General features: G+C 46.3%; 1 protein-coding gene across 1 annotated transcript in view; it reads right to left on the bottom strand.

Moving 5' to 3' along the window:
• Positions 1 to 25721, bottom strand: part of LOC116518693 (protein-arginine deiminase type-1-like) — a 38379-nt gene that overhangs the window by 1327 nt on the left and 11331 nt on the right. The window contains 19 exon segments of the mRNA XM_032232208.1: positions 2176 to 2301; positions 5543 to 5613; positions 5705 to 5786; positions 5788 to 5799; positions 7734 to 7825; positions 7828 to 7877; positions 13571 to 13622; positions 13625 to 13721; positions 17527 to 17624; positions 17627 to 17636; positions 17988 to 18070; positions 18073 to 18110; positions 19140 to 19158; positions 19161 to 19242; positions 20029 to 20096; positions 20099 to 20206; positions 21491 to 21616; positions 24845 to 24946; positions 24949 to 24961. Of these exon segments, the coding sequence (XP_032088099.1) occupies positions 2176 to 2301; positions 5543 to 5613; positions 5705 to 5786; positions 5788 to 5799; positions 7734 to 7825; positions 7828 to 7877; positions 13571 to 13622; positions 13625 to 13721; positions 17527 to 17624; positions 17627 to 17636; positions 17988 to 18070; positions 18073 to 18110; positions 19140 to 19158; positions 19161 to 19242; positions 20029 to 20096; positions 20099 to 20206; positions 21491 to 21616; positions 24845 to 24946; positions 24949 to 24961 (1329 nt within the window).

Here is a 25721-nt window from a genome sequence, read left to right as displayed (position 1 = left end):
AGATTTTGCAGTATCCTTCCTCTGGAGTGGAGAGGGAATGGGGATTTTGCAGTATCCTTCTCCTGGAGTGGAGAGGGAATGGGGATTTTGCAGTATCCTTCCTCTGGAGTGGAGAGGGAATGGGGATTTTGCAGTATCCTTCCCCTGGAGTGGGGAGGGAATGGGGATTTTGCAGTATCCTTCCCCTGGAGTGGGGAGGGAATAGGGATTCTGCAGTATCCTTCCTCTGGAATGGAGAGGGAATGGGGATTTTGCAGTATCCTTCTCCTGGAGTGGAGAGGGAATGGGGATTTTGCAGTATCCTTCCTCTGGAGTGGAGAGGGAATGGGGATTTTGCAGTATCCTTCCCCTGGAGTGGGGAGGGAATGGGATTTTGCAGTATCCTTCCCCTGGAGTGGGGAGGGAATAGGGATTTTGCAGTATCTTTTCCCTGGAGTGGGGAGGGAATGGGGATTCTGCAGTATCCTTCCCCTGGAGTGGGGAGGGAATGGGGATTTTGCAGTATCCTTCCCCTGGAGTGGGGAGGGAATGGAGATTTTGCAGTATCCTTCCCCTGGACTGGGGAGGGAATGGGGATTTTGCAGTATCCTTCCCCTGGAGTGGGGAGGGAATGGGGATTTTGCAGTATCCCTCACCTGACACGCCTACCAAGCCACACCACGCCCATCAAGCCACGTCCATGGGACCGATAGTAAAAAAAATTGTTATCCCACCACTGATATTAACACCTCACATCATCTTGATTCTATCTCTCTGTTAATGCAGCCTAGGATTTCATTGGCTTTTTTTGGGGAACAGCAGCACCTGGCTGGCTTACAGTTTAGTGATTGTTACATCAACGGCCAAAACACCCCTTCATTCAATTTGGGAAGGACCCCGTTTTGCCCAGAATTGTATAAAATGATTCCCATCCCCATGTCTTTTTTTCTTTAAACCGTTTAAAGTCTAAGCTTCCCTTTTTTGAGTCAACAGGAGTTAGCCATTCTTCACGTCCTTCAGATTAGAAGCTAATGCTTGGAGTTAACAGTGCTGGCTGGCCATTGTCTTCATTGCTAACCTTCTCCACCCCATGTTATTGTTTTTAAAGAAAAATTCCCTTTTGGCCACTACCTTTTTTTTAAAAAAAAGATGTTGAATGCAATCTTTAAAAAACAGGATAAGAAAATTAGGAAATGTCTCGCTTTTGCAGATGAAAAAGTATCTCTCTTTTGCAGATGGAAAGCATGGTAGGTTATCCCAAAGGTGTTTCTTCAAGAGGCAATGGGACTTTATTGTTTTTAGAATAGAATAGAATAACAGAGTTGGAAGGGACCTTGGAGGTCTTCTAGTCCAACCCTCTGCATAGGCAGGAAACCCTACCCCACTTCAGACAAATGGATATCCAATCTCTTCTTAAAATGCTTCCAGTGTTGGAGCATTTACAAACTTCTGGAGGCTTTGATTAATTGATTAATTGTTCTAACTGTCAGGAAATTCCTCCTTAGTTCTAGGTTGCTTCTCTCCTTGATTAGTTTCCACCCGTTGCTTCTTGTAAATGCCTTCAGGTGCCTTGGAGAATAGCTTGACTCCTTCTTCTTTGTGGCAGCGAGATATTGGAACACTGCTATCATGTTTCCCCTAGCCCTTCTTTTCATTAAACTAGACATACCCAATTTCTGCAACCGTTCTTCATATGTTTTAGCCTCCAGTCCCCTAATCCTCTTTGTTGCTCTTCTCTGCACTCTTTCCAGAGTCTCCACATCTTTTTTACATCGTGACGACCAAAACTGAATGCCGTATTCCAAGTGTGGCCTTACCAAGGGATTATAAAGTGGTATTATCACTTCACGTGAACTTGATTCTGTCCCTCTGTTGATGCAGCCTAGAACTGGGTTGGCTTTTTTGGCAGCTGCTGCACACGGCTGGTTCATATTTAAATGGTTGCCCAAGATCTCTCTTCTTTGAAGACCTTCTGCTTGTCATCCAAGAAGCTTCAAAGAAAGGCCAGTTGCCTCTTGAAAAAGCACCTTTGGATCAATTAGGACCTGGATCTCCATAGATGTGGTAGATTATAAAATCTCCATTGATCTCTCCAAGGAACTTTGGAATTGAGACTTGGGGTGCTGGCTGAGCCCTGTAGGATGCTCAGGAGGGATGTTTGCTTTGGGAAGACCAGTGGGATGGAGGGTCTCTCACCATGTCTGGGAACAAGGCGGTGGCGGTGGAGCCTTCAAGCGTGAAGAGCTGGGGGATATCAATGATGTCTCGTTCGGTCAGTCCGAGTTCCCGTTTTAAAATACTCCTGTTCCAGTCAATGCAACTCTGGGAAGAGGAAGAGAAGGACAAAGGTGGGTGAGGGGTTTCCCATCAGGTTAAAGCAGGCGTCTCCAAATTTGGGAACTTTTAAGAATTGTGGACTTCCACTCCCAGAATTATTCCCCAGCCAGCAGAGGAATTCTGGGAGTTGAAGTCCGCAAATCTTAAAAGTTGCCAAGTTTGGAGAGTCCCGGGTTAATGATTTAATTTCATATTATCTGTCCTTAAGGCATTTTTATACCTCTGGCTCAGTTGTGGGTTCTTGCCAGTTCTAACCTCTTCTATAGAAGAGGTTCCACAAATCTACCATGCCGTTTAGAACCGGTTCCAGCTTCCTCCCCTGCCCATCCGCACCATGCTTACCCCACCTGCTGCTCACTGGCTCAGCAATCGCCCCGCCCACCTCTAAGAGTCCTATCTAAACCTTAAAGTCTTAAAGCTGTCAAGTTGAACACCCCTGGGGTTTTTTTCTAAAGGGTTAGGGGTGCAAGGGTCTTGTAATTTGACAGCTTTAAGACTTGCGTGCTTCAAATGCCAGAGTTCCTGAGCCAAGATGACTGGAGGAGGAATTCTGGGAGTTGAAGTCCACAAGTCTTAAAGCTGTCAAGTTTGAACACCCCTGGGTTTTTTTCTTTCTAAAGGGTTAGGGGTGCAAGGGTCTTGTAACTTGACCGCTTTAAGACTTGCGTGCCTCAAATGCCAGAGTTTCCGAGGCAACATTTGGTTGCTAAGCAAGAGCATTGTTAAGTGAATTTCACCACATTTTACAAGTTGGCCATGCCCACCCAGTCACATGACTGCCAAGCCACTCCCACCCAGTCACATGGCCGACAAGCCACTCCCACAAAGCAGGCCACACCTACAGAAGATGTTCTAAAAAATTTTGAAACCTACTGCTGCTCTGGCTTGACGTCTCTCTCATCAGTGTCCCGAGTTTAGTGTCCAAGTAATAGTCTATAACAGGTAGTCCTTAACTTATGACCACAATTGAACCCAAAATATCTGTGAGTAACGGAGACGGTTGCTAAGCGAATTGTGTCCCATTATACAACCTTTTTTTTTTTGCTGCAGTTGTTAAGTTAGTAACCAAGTTGTTACGTGAATCTGGCTTCCCCCATTGACTTTCTTCATCAGAAGGTCGCAAAAGGGGGTCACATAACCTCGGGACACTGACCGTCATAAAGAGGAGTCAGTTGCCAAGCATCTGAATTTTGGTCGCCTGACCATGGAGATGCTGTAATGGTTATAAGTGCGGAAAACGGTCCTAAGTCACTTTTAAAAGTGCCGTTGTAACTTCAAATGGTCACTAAGTGAACCCATGTAAGTCAAGGACTTGCATTATGATAGCTTGATAGCTTGACTTCCTCCTGAGAGTGTGGGAATCTCAATTCCTGTGAAATAGGTTGGGTTGAGAGAGAATCGGAGCCTAGAATCACCCCAGGGAGGGTGGATTTGAACCCGGATCTTCGCCACTACACCACAGAGACTTTAAATCTCTCTCTCTTTTTTTTTTTAAATCTAGGATTTCACTGTCACACCAGGCTGTCCAACGGTGTCACTTTTAGAGGTGTGGGGTTTCTCTTCCTGTAATTTTAGTTGGTTTGAAACTTAAAACATATTTGATAAGGTGTAGTTCTAGTTAATAATTCTCCTTTGAAAGCATATTGGGGCTCAAGAAACCAATGTTTGCCCTCATCCTGCTGAAATGGTTCCACAAGAATACAAAAAGAGGTGTGGGACATATTATAGAAAGGGACACGCAGGCTTAAGAAATATGTGCGGTTGTTGGTTTAAGGGGAGGTTTTAATCTTTCTAAATCAAAACAATAGTTCTTACTAAGTTAAGGACTCCAAGGATGTAGTATAAACTATGTGGTATTTCAAAGGATAAAGGTAAATGTGCTAGTCTCGTTTCCGACTCTAGGGGGCGGTGCTCATCTCCGTTTCAAAGCCGAAGAGCCAGCGCTGTCCAAGGACGTCTCCGTGGTCATGTGGCCGGCATGACTCAATGTCGAAGGCTCACGGAACACTGTTCCCTTCCCACCAAAGGTGGTTCCTATTTTTCTACTTGCATTTTTATGCACTTTCGAACTGCTAGGTTGGCAGAAGCTGGGGCAAGTCACGGGAGCTCACTCTGTTACCTGGTGCTAGGGATTCAAACTGCCAAACTGCCGGCCTTTCTGATCGACAAGCTCATTATCTTACCCACTAAGCCGCTGTGTCCCTTATTTCAAAGGATGATATACCCCTTTTCCATCGAATGCAGATTTTTCTAACCAAACCAATTCCCCCCCCCCCTATTGTTAGGAAATAAGAACCTGGGATTTAAAAACAGGCAGCTGATAACTCCCTAAAACAACTATTTGACAGACGTCATCCTTAGATCCAAAAAGAGGATCTAACGTTAGTCGAGGAAGGAAATTACTAAGCGGTCTAGACAAAATCTTAGAAGTTGGATGTTGCAAACCAACTTCCTAGAAAAGTCGTACGGAAAGGAGCATCCTAAGATTCTGACTTCATTTTCACACCTCTTAGTAAATGGTTGCTTAATGGTGAGGAATAAATTATGCAATGGAGAATTTCTGCTTTTTACTGGAAATCAGTTTGTTTTAAAATGTGCTGTGAATTTCCTACCTAATGTAGAAAATGCCACATTTTATTACTGTTGTTCTTACCGAAGCTTCCCAAGAGCAGGAATCAATCTCCTTGTCCCGGCAAAAAAACCCTTTTATTAATTTGCTGTGAATTCTGCTCATTCACATCCAGCAAAGTCTTTCAAGGGAGGATTTACAATCACAGACCTTATCTAGCTTGGAGAGCTGCCAGGCCATATCTGCGGAACTAGGCCAGGAGTCTTGGAGAATCAGGAACCAATGAAGAGAATTATGGTCTCCTGCAAACTCCACTCCCCTTTCGCTCCTCTTTTATTTCCTCTGGGAGGGGCCATTCACTGTCCACCTGTGGCCTTCCTCCTTAATCAACCCCTGTTCTTTAGCTGTTCCCTTCGTCTGGCAATTCTGCGCATGCACACACTGGGAACAGGCTCCAGCTGTTCTTCTGCCTCACTGATGTCTGACTCTGAAGGCAGCTGATAACTGTCAGTCAGCTCTGGTCCCCTCTCTGCCTCCGACACAGAGTCCTCATCAGAGCCTTCCCCAGATTCCAGGACTGACCCATGTTCCTCTCCAACCTCCTCACTGTCTGAGTCTGCCGCCAGCTGTGCTGGCGGACCGCAACAACTGTTTTACCTGAACGTATTTGCTGTCTTGGCGCAAATTTCTGTCCCTCAGGAGCTCATTGACGGTAATTTTCCCCCACCCTCTTCAGGCCTGGAAAAAATTAAGATTTCTCCATCAGGATGAGTGGTCTCCCATGGAAATCAGCCTGGTAGAATAAAGGTTAGGGCTCACCTTCAAACAGGGCAGTGTGGCCGTAACCTTCTTTTTGTTTCTCTTCAAACAGCTTCAAGCAAGCGAGGGGACTAGCCAGAAGGAAGCCGGAAACCCTGCATGGAGAGTCCCCAGGAGGGTAAAAATCTGAGTTAAATTTTATTCCCACAGTTTAACCGGATGTAGTTAGAGCAATTAATCAGTGGAACAGAAGTTGCCTCCAGAAGTTGTGAATGCCCCAACACTGGGAGTCTTTAAAAAAGATGTTGGATAGCCATTTGTCTGAAGTGGTGTAGGGTTTCCTGCCTAGGCAGGGGGTTGGACTAGAAGACCACCAAGGTCCCTTCCAACTCTGCTATTGCATTGCATTGTATTCTACTAAATGCAAGATGGTTTGCTTCCTGCGATGTCAGCACACAAACCGTTGGACTAACATGCCGGTTAATTCGGTTAGAACGCCAGTGCAGGTTGTCCTCAACTTACGACCAGAACGGAGAATCCTGTTGCTAAGCGAGACAGTTCATAAGCTTGTTTTGTCCCATTTTATGAATTTTCTTGCCAGAGTTATCCAGCTTCCCCATTGACTTTGCTGGTCGCAAAAGGGGATCGCTTGACCCTGGGAGACCGCAACTGTCATAAGTATGAATCAGTTGCCAGGCATCTGAATTTCGATCATGGGGAAGCTGCAACTGTTACATGAGAATGGTCCTAACTTGTTGTTGTTTTTTTCAGTGCCGGTATAACTTTGAGTCACCAATTTTATTTTATTTTATTATTTTATACAGAAGGAAGATTATTATGAAAGAAAAGTTCACACAGGGTTTTGCAGATGGCCCAGAGAGCAACAGGTGATACCTTTGCAGCCAAATAAACTCTTCTAATCTATTAGCAATAGCACTTAGACTTATATACCGCTTCTCAGTGCTTTACACCCCCCCCCAAGCGGTTTACAGAGTCAGCCTTTTGCCCCCCCCCCCCAACAATCTGGGTCCTCATTTGACCCACCTCGGAAGGATGGAAGGCTGAGTCAACCTTGAGCCGGTCAGGATCGAACTGCTGGCAGTGGGCAGAGTTAGCCTGCAATACTGCATTCTAACCATTGGGAAGGAAGGAAGGAAGGGAAGGAAGGAAGGAAGGAAGGAAGGAAGGAAGGAAGGAATGAAGGAAGAAATAGCACTTAGACTTATATACCGCTTCACAGTACTTTACAGCCCTCTCTAAGCGGTTTACAGAGTCAGCCTTTTGCCCCTAATAATCTGGGTCCTCATTTGACCCACCTCGGAAGGACGGAAGGCTGAATCAACCTTGAGCCGGTCAGGATCGAACTGCTGGCAGTGGGCAGAGTTAGCCTGCAATACTTCATTTTAACCATTGCACAAGGAAGGAAGGAAGGAAGGAAGGAAGGAAGATAGCAATAAGCATTCAGATTTATATACTGTTTCACAGTACTTACAGCCCTCTCTAAGCGGTTTATAGAATCAGCCTCTTGCCCCACAATCTGGGTTCTCATTTGACCCACCTCGGAAGGACGGAAGGCTCAGTCAACCTTGAGCCAGACAGAATCGAACTGCAAGAAGTCGGCAGAGTCAGCCTGCAATACTGCATTCTAACCACTGCACCACCATGGTTCTTGTATAGCACTAGTAATAGCACTTAGACTTATATACCACTTCACAGGGCTTCACAGCCCTCTCTAAGTGGTGTACAGAGTCAGCCTATTGTCCCCATCCATCTTCATCCTCATTTTACCCACCTCGGAAGGATGGAAGGCTCAGTCACCTTGAGCCTGTCAGGATCGAACTGCCAAACTGTGGCAACCGGCAGTCGGCAGAAGTAGCCTGCGACCACAAAGGTCAGGATCGAACCTCTGGCAGTCGGCAGAATTAACCTGCAATACTGCATTCTAACCACTGTGCCACCAAGACTCATACGCAGGTGAATGCAAGCTTAATTGGGGAAGGGAATGATAGAACATAGAATAATCGGCTTGGAAGGGACCTTGGAGGCTTTCTAGTCCAACCCCCTGCTCAATTCCCCCATCGATCCATACCTTCTTGTCCGGAGCCGGAACGAAGCTCAAGAATTCATCCACATGACCCACCGTCAGCCAGTCTGAATAAAGCTCTACAGGAGCTTGAACTTTTGAGCGTAAAGAAAATCGCGGACAATTTTTGTCATTTTCCTGTTGCCGGATCTAAGCGTTGGACAAAGAGAGAAGTGTGAACTGCAGAACCCCCAGGAGAATTCTGATTTCCTACATGTGGCTTGCAATAGTTTTTATTAAACAGTTTTTCTTCATTTTATTATCACCATTTCAATCTTTACAGTGCTCTGGTATCAGTATATCCCATAAGTACATACAAGTTATTTTCATTATTCTTCCTTTCCTTTTGTGTACATATCTATTCTATACAATGTACCATTATTGTAATTGCATCACTATATACATTACCTTTTTAAATCACATCATAATTTACATTCTTATTCTTAGCTTCTATTCTCTAACCAGCTATACTGGTTATTACCTTTAAAGCCCTACATGAGGTTTGAGGTTTGAGGTTTATTGGGATTTATATGCCGCCCTTTTCCCTGAGGGGACTCAGGGCGGCTTACAACCACAGGGGAGGGGAAGTGCAAGGTCAAAACAAACAATTAGTGAACAAAAGAAAAATGATAAAACACAACTTTCATTCAGCAATCAAACACTCGGGCGGGTGATTGGAAACCTATCCCCAGGCCTGCTGGGAGAGCCAGATCTTGAGGGCTGCGCGGAAGGTCTGGATCGTGGTGAGGGTGCGGATCTCCATGGGGAGCTCGTTCCATAGGGTCGGGGCAGCAGCAGAGAAGGCTCTCCTCCGTGTAGTCGCCAGTCGGCATTGACCGGCTGATGGAATACGGAGGAGGCCTAGTCTGTGCGATCTAATTGGTCGGTTTAGGGAGGTAATCGGCAGAAGGCGGTCTCTCAAGTACCCAGATCCACTACCATGGAGTGCTTTAAAGGTGGTCATTAGTATCCTGAAGCGCACCCGGAGACCAACAGGCAGCCAGTGCAGCTCGCGGAGGACAGGTGTAACGTGGGCGAACCGAGGTGCGCCCACTATCACTCGCGCGGCTGCATTTTGGACTAGCTGTAGTCGCCGGATGCACTTCAGGGGCAACCCCATGTAGAGCCATTGCAGTATTCCAGTCTGGAGATCACAAGGGCTCGAGTGACTGTTGTGAGGGCCCCCCGATCTAGGTAGGGCCGCAACTGGCGGACCAGGCGAACCTGGGCAAATGCCCCCCTGGTCACAGCTGACAGCTGGTGGTCAAAAGTCAGCTGTGGATCCAGGAGGACTCCTAAGTTGCGGACCCTATCTGAGGGGTATAAAATTTGACCCCCCAGCCTAAGCGTTGGTGTATTAGCCAAATTATTGGGGGGGAAACACAACAGCCACTCGGTTTTATCCGGGTTGAGCACCAGTTTGTTAGCACTCATCCAGTCCTTAACGGCCTCCAGACCCTGGTTCATCACGTCCACCGCTTCATTGAGTTGGCACGGGGCGGACAGATACAATTGCGTATCGTCCGCATATTGATGGTATTTTATCCCGTGCCTCCGAATGATCTCGCCCAGCGGTTTCATGTATATGTTAAATAGTAGGGGGGATAAGACCGAACCCTGGGGTACCCCACATGTTAGGGGGCCTCAGGGACGATCTCTGCCCCCCGACTAACACCGACTGCGACCTGTCCGAGAGGTAGGAGGAGAACCACCGCAGAACAGTGCCTCCCACTCCCACCTCCCGCAGTCGTCGCAGAAGGATACCATGGTCGATGGTATCGAAAGCCGCTGAGAGGTCAAGGAGAACCAGGATGGACGCATAGCCTCCATCTCTGGCCCTCCAGAGATCATCGGTCAATGCGACCAAAGCGGTTTCTGTGCTGTAACCAGGTCTGAAGCCGGACTGGAAGGGGTCAAGATAGCTAGCTTCCCTCCAAGGCCCGTCGAAGCTGAAAGGCCACCACCTTCTCAACAACTTTCCCGATAAAGGGAAGGTTGGAGACAGGACGAAAGTTGTTTAAGATGGCTGGATCTAACGATGGTTTCTTAGGAGGGGGTCTCACCACCGCCGTTTTGAATACGGCGGGGAAGTGCCCCTCCCGAAGGGAGGCGGTGACAACCGCCTGGATCCAGCCATGTGTCACCTCCCTGCTGTTAGCCACCAGCCAGGAGGGACACGGGTCCAGAATACAAGTGGAGGCACTTACAGCTCGGATGGCCTTGTCCACATCCCCAGAGGCATGGCCTAGGACCTGGATATCTCCGTGACCGCATCCTGCAACATACCTCCCAGCGCCCAATAAGATCACACAGGGCGGGCCTCCTCCGAGTACCGTCGACTGCGCAGTGCCGTCTGGCGGTTCCTCGGGGGAGAGTCTTCTCTGTAGCTGCCCCGGCCCTTTGGAATGGTCTACCCCCTGAGATCCGGACCCTCCCCATTCTCTTGGCCTACCGTAAGTCTGTTAAGACCTGGCTGTTCCGACGGTTTCACCACAAATCCGCGGTAGACTAAAGCGCGCTCGACGAAAGCGCGTACGTGACGTCATCACAGCGCGATGAAAACGGCACGCTGTGAGCGGTAAATTTAAAATTAACGCGAAAACCTTACCCTAACCCCCCCCAAACCTAACCCTAAACCTAACCCTAAGCCTAACCCTTAACCTAACCCTAAACCTAACCCTTAACCTAACGCTAAACCTAACGCTAACCCTTAACCTAACCCTAAACCTAACCCTAACGCTTAACGTAACCCTAAACCTAACCCTAACCCTTAACCTAACCCTAACCCTAACCCTAAACCTAACCCTTACCTTTATGTGAATCGGCTTGCTTTAATTTTATTTTAATTTTAATTTAATTTATTTTTAATTTTATTTGTCGCGCTGCTGATGACGTCACGTACGCGCTTTGATCGGGCGCGCTTTAGTGGACCGCGGTTTTGACGGGTCACGGTTCCAGCAGGCCTGGGGCTGTTGATCTAGATTGATCTTCAGCCCCATTAAGACCGAGTGTATGTTGTGTCCTCTTTTAACTCATCTTTGTTCTGTATTTTAAACTTTTTTAAAAAATGCTTTTAAACTGTTTTTATGTAAGCCGCCCAGAGTCCTTCGGGATTGGGCGGCATACAAATCTATTAAAATTGGAAATTGGAATACCATGTGTCCCAAATCAAGTAGTATTCCGTTTCTCCTCTTTCTTTTATTTCCATTGTTAGCCTATCCATCTCCACACATTCTTTTATCACCATTCCATCGGAGGGAGTGCAATCGTTTTTCCAGTATTGCACGTAGACAATTCTGGCCACTGTTATTATCTGTAACATGATATATTGAGGGTTTTTTTTTTATTATTATAATTTCCTCTTATATACCTAATAGAAATACAGTAATTCCGGTTTTAAATCTATTCGTTGCTTAGTCCATTTCCTCTAGCCATTTTCTTATCTTTGTCCAATATTTCTTTGCTTCGGGGCATGGCAACCACATGTGGTAATATGTTCCTTGCCTCTGTTTACATTTCCAGCATTCCGCTGGACTTTGGGGAAACATTTTGCTAATCTTGCTGGGGGCAAAATGCCAACGATAAAAAAAAAATTATATAAGTTTTCTAATGTCCTACATGTGTAAGGCAAAGCTTTGGAGGCAAAGCTTACAGAGAATTCCAGGTTTACTTTGCCTCTCGCTCTACATTACTGGTGGGGTAAATAGAAGATTTAGGTCCCAATCTTGGCCACCAAATGAGAAGAGAGAACTCATTGGAGAAGACCGTAATGTTTGGAGCCATGGGCTGCAAAAGGAAAAGAGGACAGCAGAGGATGAGATGATTAGAGAGAGTCGTCGGCGCAATGGACGTGAATTTGGGCCAATTCCAGGAGGCAGTGGAGGACATCGGGGTGCCCGGCAAGCTGTGCTCCACGGAGTTGTGAAGAGTCAGACACAACTTAGCAACCGAACAACAAAAAGCTAGACCATAATGGTCACAGGTCTTCTTCTACAGAGGAATCGTTGAGTCTGTCCTCTGCACCTCCAAAGCTGTCTGGTTTGGCTCTGCAACCCAACAAGATGGAAACAGACTTCAGAGGATAATCAAAACTGCAGGAAAAACAATGGCTGCCCACCTGCCTTCCATTGAGGACCTGTATACTCTGCACGAGTCAAAAAGTCATCAATGATGACTTTGGTGCTTGAACCAGGTTGGCAACTGCAATCAGCTTGATTATTGAGGTTAATAATGAGGGTTGTTAACTTGCCTTCCTACTGCTTATCATTTACTTTTGTTGAGTGCAGTTGGTTGGTAGATGACATTGAGGGAATAAATCTGTTTCCTGAATGTCATCTACTGACGGTGGGCCAAGGGCGTGTAGGCTGAAGAGTTTGAGAAGAGGACCATTTATAGTCTAGCTTTCTGTTGGTCAGCTGGTAAGTCATGTCCGACTCTTCACCACCACCCCCATGAATCCCAGCATGCCAGGGCTCCCTGTCCTTCACTCTTACACCAATTTGCCCAAACTCATGCTTGTTGTGTCAATGACTCTATCTAACCATCTCCTCCTCTGCCCTCCCCTTCTCCTCTTTCCTCACATCAGGGTTTCTTCCAAGAAGCCTTCTTCTCATTGGTGGCCAAAGCATTTGAGTTCAGCCTCAGTATCTGTCCTTCTAGTCCAGGGGTCGGCAAACTTAAACACTCAAAGAGCCACTTGGACCCATTTCCCACAGAAAAAAAAACCCTGGGAACCACAAAGGTCCTAACCGGAAGCCCCCCGTTCAATTCTGGAGCTGACCGGAAGTTCAGTTCCCCACCATAGAGTCTCCTCCTAGTGTGGCATACTTTTTCCTCTACCTGTCATAACCGAAAAGCCCTATCATTATGGAGACAACTGGAAAACCCTCCCCTTGCCGTAGAGTCTTCTCCTGGCGCATTGTGCTTCTCTCCCTCCCCCACCGGAAGCTCCTCTCAAAATTGTCACTGACCAGTGACGGAGCCGCAGCAGAGGGAGGAAAGAGCCACATGCGGCTCCAGAGCCACAGTTTGCTGACTCCTGTTCTAGTCGGTGTCGATTTCAATTAGGATCACAGATCGGATTGCCTCGCAACCCAAGGGACTCTCTAGAATCTTCTCCGGCACCACATGGGGTGGCTACCTGGCTGCAGGTTTTTTTTTTGATGACCAGTTGTGGTGTTGGCTCCTGCAAGTTGTATAAACTCCTGGGTTGTATAAAACGAGGCATAGAATAAAAACCTATGCATTAGTATTAGTTGCCCGCTTAACAATCCTTAGTAAGGCCACACATCCAGTTTTTGGTCAACTACAGTACAAAAAGATGTTGAGGCTTTGGAAGAGTGCAAAGAAGAGCAGCTAAGATGATTTAAACGCCCGGAGACTAAAACATCTGAAGAACGGCTGCAGGAATTGAGTATGGCCATTCTAGAGAAAAGAAGGACCACGGGGGACATGATAGAAGTATTCCAGTATTTGAGGGGCTACCACAAAGAGGAGGGGGTCAACTTCTTTTCCAAAGCACCAGAAGGCAAGACAAAATACAACGGACAGAAACTAATCAAGGAGAGAAGCAACCTGGAACTAAGGAGAAACTTCCAACCAGTGAGGAGAATTCACCAGTGGAACAGATGTTGCTTCCAGAAGTTGTGGGGGCTCCTTCACTGGAGGCTGGAAGGGACCTTGAAGGTCTCTTTAAGAAGAGCCTCGGCAGCCTCTTGTCTGATATTGTATAGGGTTTCCTGCTTGAGCAGGAGTTGGACTAGGAAGACCTCCAAGGTCCCTTCCAGTTCTATTCTGACGTGTTAAGGAGCGATGGGAAACAGGGGTCTCGTGACTTTCCTTACCCAGGAAAACTGCTGCCTATGAGGATCCTTCCCAAGGAGTATTTCTTCCCTTGACCGAGACAGGTGGGCTGACGTCCAGTTACCAAAAGAATCCAGACTGGACACTCCTCCCGTTCTTGGGCTCCCGAGTGACGTACCCAAAATCAGGGCCCTTGATGACAATAAAGACAAAGAGAATAGAGCCATGATGGCTAACCTTTTTCGGACTGAGTGGCCAACGCATGCACCCAAAACCCCTGCATGTGCGTGCAGCCCAGTGGTGGGTGCCGGATCCCGTTCCAGTGGTACAGTTGGAATGGGCCCAGTGGCGTCCACATGGGCACGCACAGCACTTTGCCTGCGTCTTAGTGCCTCTGTGACACTCCAGCTGCTCAGCGGTAGTGCCGCAAAGGCGCCTGTACACGCCGTGCACTTGGGCGGATCCCCGAAGACTTAAAAGCCAATAAGGAGCTCGGGTAGGCGAGGTGGCCCTCTAGAGCACCGTACCAGGCGATATCCAGTGCTCCGGGCAGGCTCCGGCACACCCATACTGGACGTATAGCCTGCAACCACCACTGGTACAGCTCCACTGCATGCACCCCACATCACACATGCACATATGCCCCCCCCCATGCATGTGCTGCATCCTTCCCACCGTGCATGCATGTGCTCCCCCCCCACGTATGGGCATGCACTCCCCTGCATACAAGCCCCGTGCATGCATCCGTGCACCCCCGTATGCACCTTTCCCCTCTGTGCATGCACATGGGGGGCCCTCGCATCCTGCATGCGCAGCAGAGACCCAAAGACCAGCTGGCCAGCAGGAGGCACGTGAGCATGCATGGCGGAGCTGAACTGGGGCGAGGCTTGCACGCCCACAGAGAGGTGCTGCGTGCCACCTCTATTACCATGATGGCAATAGAGCATTGTAAAAAGCTTGAGAAGATTATTCTTTTTTTAAAGAGAGATAGATATAGATAGATTGATAGATAGATAGATAGATGATAGATAGATAGATAGATAGATAGATAGAAAGATAGATAGAGATAGATAGATAGAGAGATAGAAGATAGAGAGAGAGAGAGAGAGAGAGAGAGAGAAGGAGATGATAGATAGATAATAATAGATAGATAGATAGATATAATAGATAGATAGATAGATAGATAGATAGATAGATAGAGACTCATTGAAGAATCTTCTATCCCTTAGAACCCGAACTATGGCCTTTACGCAGTGGTGGGATTCAAATAATTTAACAACCGTTCTCTGCCCTGATGACCAGCTGGGTAGGCGAGAATCAGTGGTCATGTGACTGGGTGGGCATGGCCAACTCAACGTCACTCAGGTCGATGGGCACTTCGCCTTAGCTGTTACAATGTAACAAGGTTAACTGAAGAGGCAGTTTCTGTAAGCAGGGTATTAAAGGGTAGGCTAGAAACAACACCAGAATGTTTCCTTCCTGCCTTCTTTACAGGATTAGCTCTGTAAAGTGGAGGAAAAAAACACAAAATGAGATTTCTTCCAACAACCGGTTCTCCGAACTGCTTAGAAAGTTAAGAACCGTTCTCCCGAATAGGTGCGAACCGGCTGAATCCCACCATTGCCTTTATGGTGCAAAAGTGTTATTTGCACTTTTTTCCATGGAGGACTTTTCAATATTTTGGTGAAACGGGATAACTTTGCGGGGTTCAGATTCCTTCTGCCTGCAAGTCAATCCTTATTCTTTTTTTTTAAAGTTTTTTTTCCCCAATTTTTTTTATTTTTTAAATAAAACAAATAAAATCACCCTCCATTACAAAGTTGTAGAAGTGTGTCAATTGGTTACACAGAGTTTTCGTGCATCCCTTCCACCGTTATCACCTCTAATTCATAAACAATCTACTTTACATTACATATATTTATATATAATTGCTACCATCATACCTCATCCTTCATATGACTATAGTTGTTTTAACGTCCGTTTATAACACATTCCAAAATTTAAAACAAAACCACATAGTGGCATTCCCTTATCTATTTTCAATATCATCCAATCACATTATTCCTTTATAACACATTCAAAATAAAAAAAAATAATTGTGTTTAATAACAAAGTTTTTAAACCTCTTTTCTTAATCATTGTTTACAACTTTTATCCAATTTCCCTTTTTCCTATCAGTACAAATTATTACATTATTATTATCAGTCATTTAGCAATAGTTTGACTATTTTAATTTATTTAAGTTTTTTTTAAAAATTTATTTTCCATTTTAAAAAATATAAACATTTCATCTCCCTTTAAGCGTTGTGTCGTCTGGGTACAAATTTCTGTGCAATCCTTCCACAAATTATATACATTGAACAATTATACCTTGTGTAACTCTTCATTTCCCTCGTAACATATCTTCTAATAAAAATACAGTAATAATATTAAACATCATCCTCATGTTATCATTGCCCTTTCATTCTTATCTCTATCTTAATGTATTTTCTATTCTTCTTGTTGTCGTCTTCCTTTATTTCCAATTTCCTTTTTTATTCTCTAACCATTGGTAAAATGCAGTGACGTGCAGTCAGGGGAGGCAAGTGAGGCAGAGCCTCACCACTGTCATCATGAAAAGAAAAGGAAATGTAAAAGGAAAAAGGCGAGAACTGAGATCAGGCTGAGCTAGTTGCTGCCAGAGTCACCGTGGATGACTCTGCTTAACTGTTTAAAAAAGCCTCTAAAAAGCGCCCTCTACTATGAGGCAGGAGAACTGCGTGCCTCATCTAGTCTGACTTTAGGCATTTTTATGATCACTCGAGCAGAGTTAAGCAAGGGTTAAAAGCCTAAAATTCCTGACGTAGGTGAGGCACGCAGTTCTCCTGCCTCATAATAGAGGGGACTCATTTGGGCAGAGTTTCTTCAGAGGACCCGAGGCAAGAGCAGAGTTGAAATCCTCTCTGAAGCAGCTGGAAAAGGTACGTGTGGGTCGGAGGGAGCGGGAATTCAAACTTCATCCTCCTGGTGCGGGGCTTTGGGCAAAGGCTGGAGGGAAGGACCTTGGCTCACTTGTGCCTCCCTCCCCATGTGTAGTTTGATTGCAGGCAGAGCCACGTCGCCTTTTCAAACCTGTAATCAGTGAAGCTGGACTGGATCCTTCCAGGGCTGGGGAAAGTGTGTGTGCTCCAGTATGGCTCTTTGACTGGCTTCCTGCCTCCTCCTCTGGTCTCCTCGCTGGTGCTCTCCCTCCAATCCAACTTTGTGTGTGTGCGTGTGTGTTTGTTTGAGAGAGAGTGAGAAAGAGAGGGAAAGGGGTAGGAGAAATAGTCCAATCCAACTTCTCTCTCTCTGTGTGTGTATGTGTTTGAGAGAGGGGGGAGAGAGGGAGAGAGTGAGGAAGGAGGGGAATGGAGAAGAAAAAGAAAGAAGGAAACTTCTTTTGCAAAGGAGAAAAACAAATGCTGCCGCTTTAAATCGGAACTGAGCATGCCTGGCTGTGGAATTCTGGGAGTTGAAGTCCACAAGTCTAAAAAATTTGAAACCCACCACTGTGTCAGTGCCTCACCAGCCATAAACCTCACCGCACATCACTGGTAAATTGCTTCCCATATCATAGAATCATCAGTTTGTTCCTTCTTAATTGCTGGTGTTGGCCTATTCATTTCTGCACATTCTAATATTTTCCTAATCACCTTCTCTTCAGTAGGAATCGCTTCCTTTTCCAATATTGTGCAAATACAGTTCTAGCTGCTGTTAATACATTAATGATTAAATATGTTTTCTTTGTTGTAAGTTTTAGGTAAGATCCCCAACAAAATATTTCTGGTTTAAACTCAATATTTGTTTTATTATCTTTTCCCACCTTACCTTTATTTTGTCCAATCTTATTTGCAACTTTGCCTTATTCTCTTGAGGTTACTCAGAGAAAGGAAAGAGGGCCCTGTATTCTTCTCTATTGATCTAAGGAGGGGAGAATCCTATCTCTCTTGGCCAAGAAAGGATGGGAGATGTTGACCTACCAAATCTTCTTGAAAGGGAATTCCTTCAGGCCCCGATTCCTGGGAGAATCGAAGACGACGGGGAAGGATTGATGAGGAGCCTCTACATAACCAATTCCATCTCATCCTGTTGGGAGAAGAATGACAGAATAAGAGAGTTGGAAGGGATCCCGGAGGTCTTCTAGTCCCGTAATGGAGTGAGCTCTCTTGACTTGTCCAGCTTCTGCCAAGCTAGTAGTTCGAAAGCCCGTAAAAATGCAAGTGGAAAATAGGGAGCCCCTTTGGTGGGAAAGGAACAGTATTCCGTGTGCCTCTGGCATTTAATCATGCCGGCCACATGACCATGGAGACATCTTCGGCAGCGCTGGCTCTTCGGCTTTGAAATGGAGATGAGCTCCACCAGTTGGGAATGACGAGCACATATGTGCGAGGGGAACCTTTGCCTTTAAGTCTACGTTTGTGTCCCAAACTAGTGTACCTGAATCCAGCGATCTCCCCGGTTTTCAACTTCTGGACAAATGGTTAATTTGCAGTTGGCTTTCCTTGCTAGAAGTTTTTTGCCTCCAGGAATTTTCCGTTGGAGTTTATACCCTTCTCGATGCTAAAAGAAAAGAAGATGGCAACAGGAATTACAACTGAGAAAGTTAGATGATCAAGGTGTAAGGTTTCCTAAAAATGCCCTAATTGATTCATGAGTATGGAGTCAAGTTTCATTACAAAACTGCCATATTTTTCAGAGTATAAGACGCAGCAAGATTTTGAAGAGGAAATTTTTTTTAAAAAAAGGTTTTGCATCTGCAAATCTCCCCAAAATGGCCCGTTTTTCACGAAAACAGGTCCATTTTTTTTTCAACAAAGGGCATGAATAGCCTTTAGGAGGCTTGTAGACTGCCCCGGGAAGGGGGGGGGGGCGCAAAAGAGCAAAAAGGCCCATTTAAAATGGCCCATTTTTTTTAAAAGGGCATGGATAGCCTTTAGGAAGCTTATAGATGCTGCTGGGGGGGCAAAAAACAGCAATTCTTTGCTCATTTCTGCCCACCCCAGCCCCCAGGAGCACTCTGAAGTCTCCTAAAGGCTACACATGGCCATTTTATGAAGGGGGGAGTTTCAGGAAGCAAAAAATGCTGTATTCAGTGTATAAGAGGCACCCAGATTTTCAGCCTCTATTTTGAGGGGGAAAGGTGCGTCTTATACTCTGAAAAATATGGTAGTCATTTATTAGAACATCATAGGCAAGATCTTTTCGCAATCAGGTCTAAGCTTTGTTTGATTTATAGCTCACTTTACCCCTGTTCTTCCCTCCACTCAGTCTGTGTCATAAATCACATTCCCCTATGAGATGCACTCCCCCCCCAAGCCTGCTGCAGTAATCTGAGATCCGACTTCAGCCGACAGTATGCATGGAATGCACTCCCCCTGCCCTTCCTCTATGACAACGTTGGGAGTTAACACAAGGAATGTTCCCTTAATTTAGGAGGCCTCCTTTAAAACTGCCCAGTTAAATTTCTGTCCTGTATTGAGGAATTAATTAAGTTGGGGATGAATTTCCAAAAATCTAAATTTAGGGTTATTTTAGTTAATGAGTCTTGTTACACCCTGGAAGGGAATCCTGCTGGTGTTTTGTGGCTACCTGCAGACGAAGACCTCCAGGGTCTCTGGGTGTTGGGGGTCATAAGCCAAGGAGCCACGTGGAAAACCACAGTATCCGTGAAAACTGGAGTGGCCGGTGAGGTCTGGGAAGAGGGAAGAAAATGGATGACATTAGAACCAGCGCCTTCCAATTTGTTGTTGGCTGCCAGTGGCCATCAGAGCTGACAGCAGATTCGGACAGTGAGGAGGTTGGGGAGGAACATGGGCCAGTCCTGGAGTCTGGGGAAGGCTCTGATGAGGGCTCTGCATTGGAGATAGAGAGTGGGCCAGGGCTGTATGCCAGTTATCAGCTGCCTTCGGAGTCAAACATCAGTGAGGCAGAAGAACAGCTGGAGCCTGTTCCCAGTGTGCACATGCACAGAGTTGCCAGACAAAGGTAACAGCTAAGGAACAAGGGTCAACTTGGGAGAAAGGCCACAAGTGGATGGTGAATGGCCCCTCCCAGAGGACATAAAAGAGGAGCGAAAGGGGAGTGGAGTTTGCAGGAGACAATTAGTCGCTTCATTGGTTCCTGACTCTCCGAGACTCCTTGCCAAGTTTTGCAGATATGGGCCTGGCAGCCAGATATGATCTGTGACTGTAAATCCTCCTTTGAAAGACTTTGCTAGATGTGAATGAACAGAATTCACAGTCAATAAATAAAAGGGTTTTTTTGTCGGGACAAGGAGTTTGCTTTACGCTCTTTGACAGCTGTCAAACTGATATAGCAGCGACAAATACCAGATGCCGTATTTTACAAGGAAGACAAGAAAGCAGCAGAGGGATAAAGACTAGGGAGAACCCATCTCACGCCCAAAACACAGAGAATGGAGAACAAATATAATAGGGTACATATGGATCGTGGATTACAATAAAGAATGAATAGTTACCGAGCTGGTCTGCTCCAGCAAGGTGGCATTCAACGACACAATGCCGTTGAAGTCTCCGTCTGGAATGCGAGGCCCTCCACGTAAAACGTATGTTGTCCTCTTCCATCTGTAGGTTGCACGGTGTAGGACAGCTTGTCTGACCCCAAGATGTTCTCGTAGTGGGAGACCGAAGTGTTTTCTGTTGAGGGAATGTATCCAGAGAGGTTAGACGAGCGATGAGGGAATAGAAGGGGAACTTACCAAATGTGCATGTCAGGCCTGCATTTATATTCCTTTTAGAATTTTGGCCTGCCACACTTTCTCTTATTTCATTATGCTGTTTCATTAGTATAGTCGATGGGAGGGGGAATAGAAGGAGTAGATTGTGGAGTATTGTTTTCATTCTTTACTAGAAGCCAAGGTCATCTTTGTCTCCATACTTTGACACCTGACCGGAAGCAGCTGGGTGGGATGCCAGCGGAAGAAGAAGATTGGACCATGTGATGGATTGTGGGTGCGGGGACAAGATCATGAACTTTTAACTGGGTGGAATTCTGATGTCATTTTCAGTATTGGGATTCCATAGCATAATGCCAACCTGTCTGTCTTATTAAATTGGAACTTTAAGGATAGTTTTGCCTTGGTCTCTGATTTAATTCTGCATGATATTTGGAACTGACAGTGCGGATGATACTAAGCTGGCAGGAATAGCCAACACCCTAGAATAAGCAATAGCAATAGCAGTAGACTTATATACCGCTTCATAGGGCTTTCAGCCCTCTATAAGCGGTTTACAGAGAGTCAGCATATTGCCCCCAACAATCCGGTCCTCATTTTACCCCACCTCGGAAGGATGGAAGGCTGAGTCAACCCTGAGCCGGTGAGATTTGAACCGCTGAACTGCTGATCTAGCAGTAGCCTGCAGTGCTGCATTTAACCCTGCGCCACCTCGGCTCTTAGAAGATAGGCTCAAGATCCATACGGGTCTTGACAGACTTGAACCCTGGGCCCTATTTAGCAAAATGGTAAGAACACTGGGCCCTATCTAACACTTAGGTAAGAAAAACCAAAAGTACACATACAGACTGGATGAAACCAGGCATCATCCTCATTGCATCAGCTTACAATTGCAGCTTACAACCTTACATCAGCTGGCAGCTATTAAATCCTCAGTACCTGACACTCCTCCCATTTAAAGCTGTACAGTTGATAATCCAAATGCTTTGACGCAGTCTTTATACTTTACATTTTTCCACAGATACAGGTTTTGTTAACATATCGGCTATATTACAATCATTAGAATAAGGCTGTAATCTGATCAGAAGCTGGCTTGCCCCACTGTCCAACAACCACGTATTCCTGGTTTACTGGTATTACAGCTTACAACCTTACATCAGCTGGCAGCTATTAAATCCTCAGTGCCTGACACAACACGATGATATATTAACACACAAGCACTGGAAGGTGCCACCTAGCTACTTACCAGCTGCGTGGAAAACTCTCACTTTGGCAGCATCAAACATGGAGATGTGAAGGATCAGTTTGTGGTTGTCGAAGATCCCGGCAGGGCTGTTGATATTGAGAATCACAAGAGACAAGTCTTGAAGATCTGAGAAGAGAAGAGACAAAGGGTTTGGTACAGTAGGCCATCAGCAACGTCATCTTGAGGTCCCACCACATGGAGTCTTGAGTGGTGAAGAACTCACTCTTGGATTCTTCTGCAGGAATCTTAGGATGGAAAATAAGCTGATCTTTCTAGAGAGGCTTAGCGTTATGAACCTTATGGGCCATGGTGGTGCAGTGGTTAGAGTGCAGTACTGCAGGCTACTGTTAACTGCCGGCTGCCTGCAATTTGGCAGTTCGAATCTTGCCAGGCTCAAGTTGACTCAGCCTTCCATCCTTCCAAGGTGGGTAAATGAGGACCCAGATTTTGGGGGGCAAGAGGCTGACTTTGTAAACAGCTTAGAGAGGGCTGTAAAGCACTGTGAAGTAAGATATAAGTCTAAGTTTGTTTGTTTGCTTTGTTTTATTAGTTTTGTATGCCGCCCACTCTCCCGAAGGACTCCAGGCATCTTACAATAAAGGGATAAATAAGACAATACAACAATTAAAATACACAACATTCACAATTGAAGCAGGCTGGGTATTTCAACAGCCCCCAGCCTGCCGGAACAGCCAGGACTTAGTAGCTTTACGGAAGGCCGGGAGGGTAGGGGTCCGGATCTCCACGGGGAGCTCGTTCCAGAGGCCGGAGCAGCAACAGAGAAGGCCCTCCCCGGGGGTCGCCAGCCGACATTGGCTGGCAATGGAACCCGGAGAGGCCAAGCCTGTGCGATCGAATCGGTCTTTGGGAGGTCATTTCATTTTTTCATTTTTTTTTATTTTATTTGACATTTATAGGCCGCCCTTTTCCCTGAGGGACTCAGGCGGCTTACAATTTGTAGGAAGTGGTGCAAGACAAAACACAAAAAGAAATGTGAAATATAATAAAATAAAACAATAAACACAACATTCATTCAGCATTCGGGTGGGGCGAAATTAGGGGCTTATCCCCAGGCCTGACGGGATAGCCAGATCTTAAGGGCTGTGCGGAAGGTCTGGACGGTGGTGAGGGTACGAATCTCCACGGGGAGATCGTTCCAAAGCGTCGGAGCTGCTACTGAGAAGGCTCTCCTCCGCGTAGTCGCCAGTCGGCACTGACTGGCAGATGGAATTCGGAGGAGGCCTACTCTATGCGATCTGATGGGACGGAGGGAGATAATCGGCAGAAGGCGTCTCTCAAATAGTCAGATCCACTATCATGGAGGGCTTTATGAATGGTAAGTAGCACCTTGAAGCGCACCCGGAGATCAACAGGTAGCCAGCACAGCTCACGGAGGATCGGTGTTATGTGGGCGAACCGTGGTGCGCCCACGATCACTCGCGGCCGCATTCTGGACTAGCTGAAGTCGCCGGATGCTCTTCAAGGGCAGCCCCATGTAGAGCACAAGGGCAGCCCCATGTAGAGGTAATCGGTGCTAAGTGCTATTGCTTTCCTTCCTTCCTTCCTTCCTTCCTTCCTTCCTTCCTTCCTTCCTTCCTTCCTTCCTTCCTTCCTTCCTTCCTTCCTTCCTTCCTTCCTTCCTTGGTGTACAGTGGTTAGAATGAAGTACTGCAGGCTATTTCTGCTGCCTTCCGGATGCCAGCAATTTAGCAGTTTCAATCTCACCAGGCTCAAAGTTGATTCAGCCTTCTGTCCTTCCGAGGTGGATAAAATGAGAGCCCGATTATTGGGGGACAGTAAGCTGACTCTGTAAACCGCTTAGAGAGGTCTGTAAAATCACTGTAAAGCAGTATATAAGTCTAAGTGCTGTTTCTACTGCTATCTTAGCATCCTCCTTTTCATCCCAAGAAAGGGGGCAAAATAGACCCTTTGATTCAGATTCACAGAGTTGGAAGGGACCCTGTAGGTCATCTAGTCTAACCCTATGTTCAAGCAGGTGACTCTACATCGACCTCTACCTAGGCTCGAACTCACAACCTGCTGATTGTGAGGGGAAAACTCCCCCTCTAAGCCACAGCAGCTTCATAGCTTCATCATGGATTTCTATCTTGCTGGTTTCATGAGGTATTTCTCACTTCTGCACAGCTTAGATCCCAGAAGGCTGCTGGGTGCTGCTACTTTGAGTTTTCTCCTCGTTAGAAGGGATTGAATTGATTGCACCCTGAACTCATCCAAGCTTCCTTGGCAGACCCAGCGCTCTCTTCTGTCGCCCTCTGGCAGCTGAGCCAAGAGGAGAGTGACAGCTGATGGTCTTCCTCTTCTCTTGGGGTCGGCTCACCTCTTACCAACCCTCCTGCCCTACCCGATGTGCTGCGGCTTCAAACATTTATTATTCCCCCGTTGTCCTAAGGGCCTCAGGTAAACGACACTCCATAAATATTGTTGGATTAAACAAGACAAGGACAGGAAGATCCTTTTAAAATGTCAAAGAAGCAATAACAAAATACAATCATCAGAGAGCATTTGGGGTGGGTATTTTTTTTTTAAGCCAGAAAGTGCTGAATCCAAAAAGTGAAATCTTCATCTGGCCTCAAAACATAAAGAGTGTTGAGATCAGAGTGGCTTTCAGGAGACGTTGACGCAAAGCAGTGGTGGGTTTCAATTTTTTTTAGAACCTCTTCTGTAGTGTGGCCTGTTTTGTGGGAGTGGCTTGCCGGCCATGTGACTGGGTGGGAGTGGCTTGCTGGCCATGTGACTGGATGGGAGTGGCTTGCCAGCCATGAGACTGGGTGGGCATGGCCAACTTGTAAAATGTGGTGAAACTCACTTAACAACGCTCTTGCTTAGCAACCAAAATGTAGGCTCAGAAACTCTGGCATTTGAAGCACGCAAGTCTTAAAGCTGCCAAGTTACAAGACCCTTGCACCCTTAAACCTTTAGAAAAAAACTCCAGGGGTGTTCAAACTTGACAGCTTTAAGACTTGTGGACTTTAACTCCCAGAATTCCTCCTCCAGTCATGTTGGTTCAGGAACTCTGGCACTGAAGTATGCAAGCCTTAAAGCTGTCAAGTTACAACTTGTACCCCTACCCCTTTAGGGAAAAAAACCCAGGGGTGTTCAAAGTTGACAGCTTTAAGATTTGTGGACTTCAACTCCCAGAATTCCTCCTCTCACTCTTCATCTTGATGATGTGGGGACGGGCGGGGTGGAGGGAGCTGGAACCGGTTCTAAACGGCACTGTAGATTGTTAGAACTGGCAGGAACCCACCCCTGACGCAAAGCATGAAGTCCCACCATGAAGGAGGCTCCATTGATTCAATCTTTCCATTGTTATAGGGATGCCTGAAGACCTACCTGCATGGGATCGCACATAAGGATAGGTATGATCCATGTTTCCATGGCTTGGACCATCTCGGTCACAGTTCACCAGCAATACCGCACCTTCTCCATCTGGCCCCAGGTCCATTTGGTCTGTGGGGGAGAAGATTATAGATTAACAGAATTGGAAAGGACCTTGTAGGCAGCGGTGAAATTCAGCAGGTTCTGACAGGTTCCGGAGAACTAGCAGCGGAAAATTTGAGTAGTTTGGAGAATTGGCAAATACCACCTCTGGCTGGGGTCCAGAATGGGGTGGGAATGGAGAGATTTTGCAATATCCTTCCCCCTGGAGTGGGGAGGAATGGGGATTTTGCATATTCCTTCCTCTGCCATGTCCACCAAGCCACGCCCACAGAACCAGTAGTAAAAAAAAATTGAATTTCACCACTGCTTGTAGGTCATTTAGTCCACCCCCCACCCACCAAGCAGGAGACCCTACACCATTTCTGACAATCCCTTCTCTTCTTGAAAGTCTCCAGTGATGAAGCTCCTACAACTTCTGAAAGTAGGCTGTTCTGTTCTGACCCCTCTCCGTACGCTGAGTCATGCCAACACAAGATTATTACTAGACAATTTATTCACAGTAAATTAACAAACCAACAAGACTTTGGCAGCAACCCAGACTTCCACAGATAAGAAATACACACAAGAGCTTCTCCAGCTTTAGTATAATAGTTGTGTCCTGCAAAAAGCCTCCTCCCAAAGTCTCTTCTTATATACTCTCTTGGGAGGAGCCTAATCACAACCACCTGGCCCCAATTATCTTCTATAGCTCCGCAGTTGCTGTCGCGCTTATCTGCCCGTCTTTGCCTGGCGTCCGGGACCACCTCCCTTAGCTTCTTGCCACTGCTCC

Source organism: Thamnophis elegans, chromosome 15 (genome assembly GCF_009769535.1).
Source record: "Thamnophis elegans isolate rThaEle1 chromosome 15, rThaEle1.pri, whole genome shotgun sequence".
NCBI lineage: Eukaryota > Metazoa > Chordata > Lepidosauria > Squamata > Colubridae > Thamnophis > Thamnophis elegans.
The sequence above is the reverse complement of the archived record's forward strand: the minus strand, read 5'-3'. Positions and strand labels throughout refer to the sequence as shown.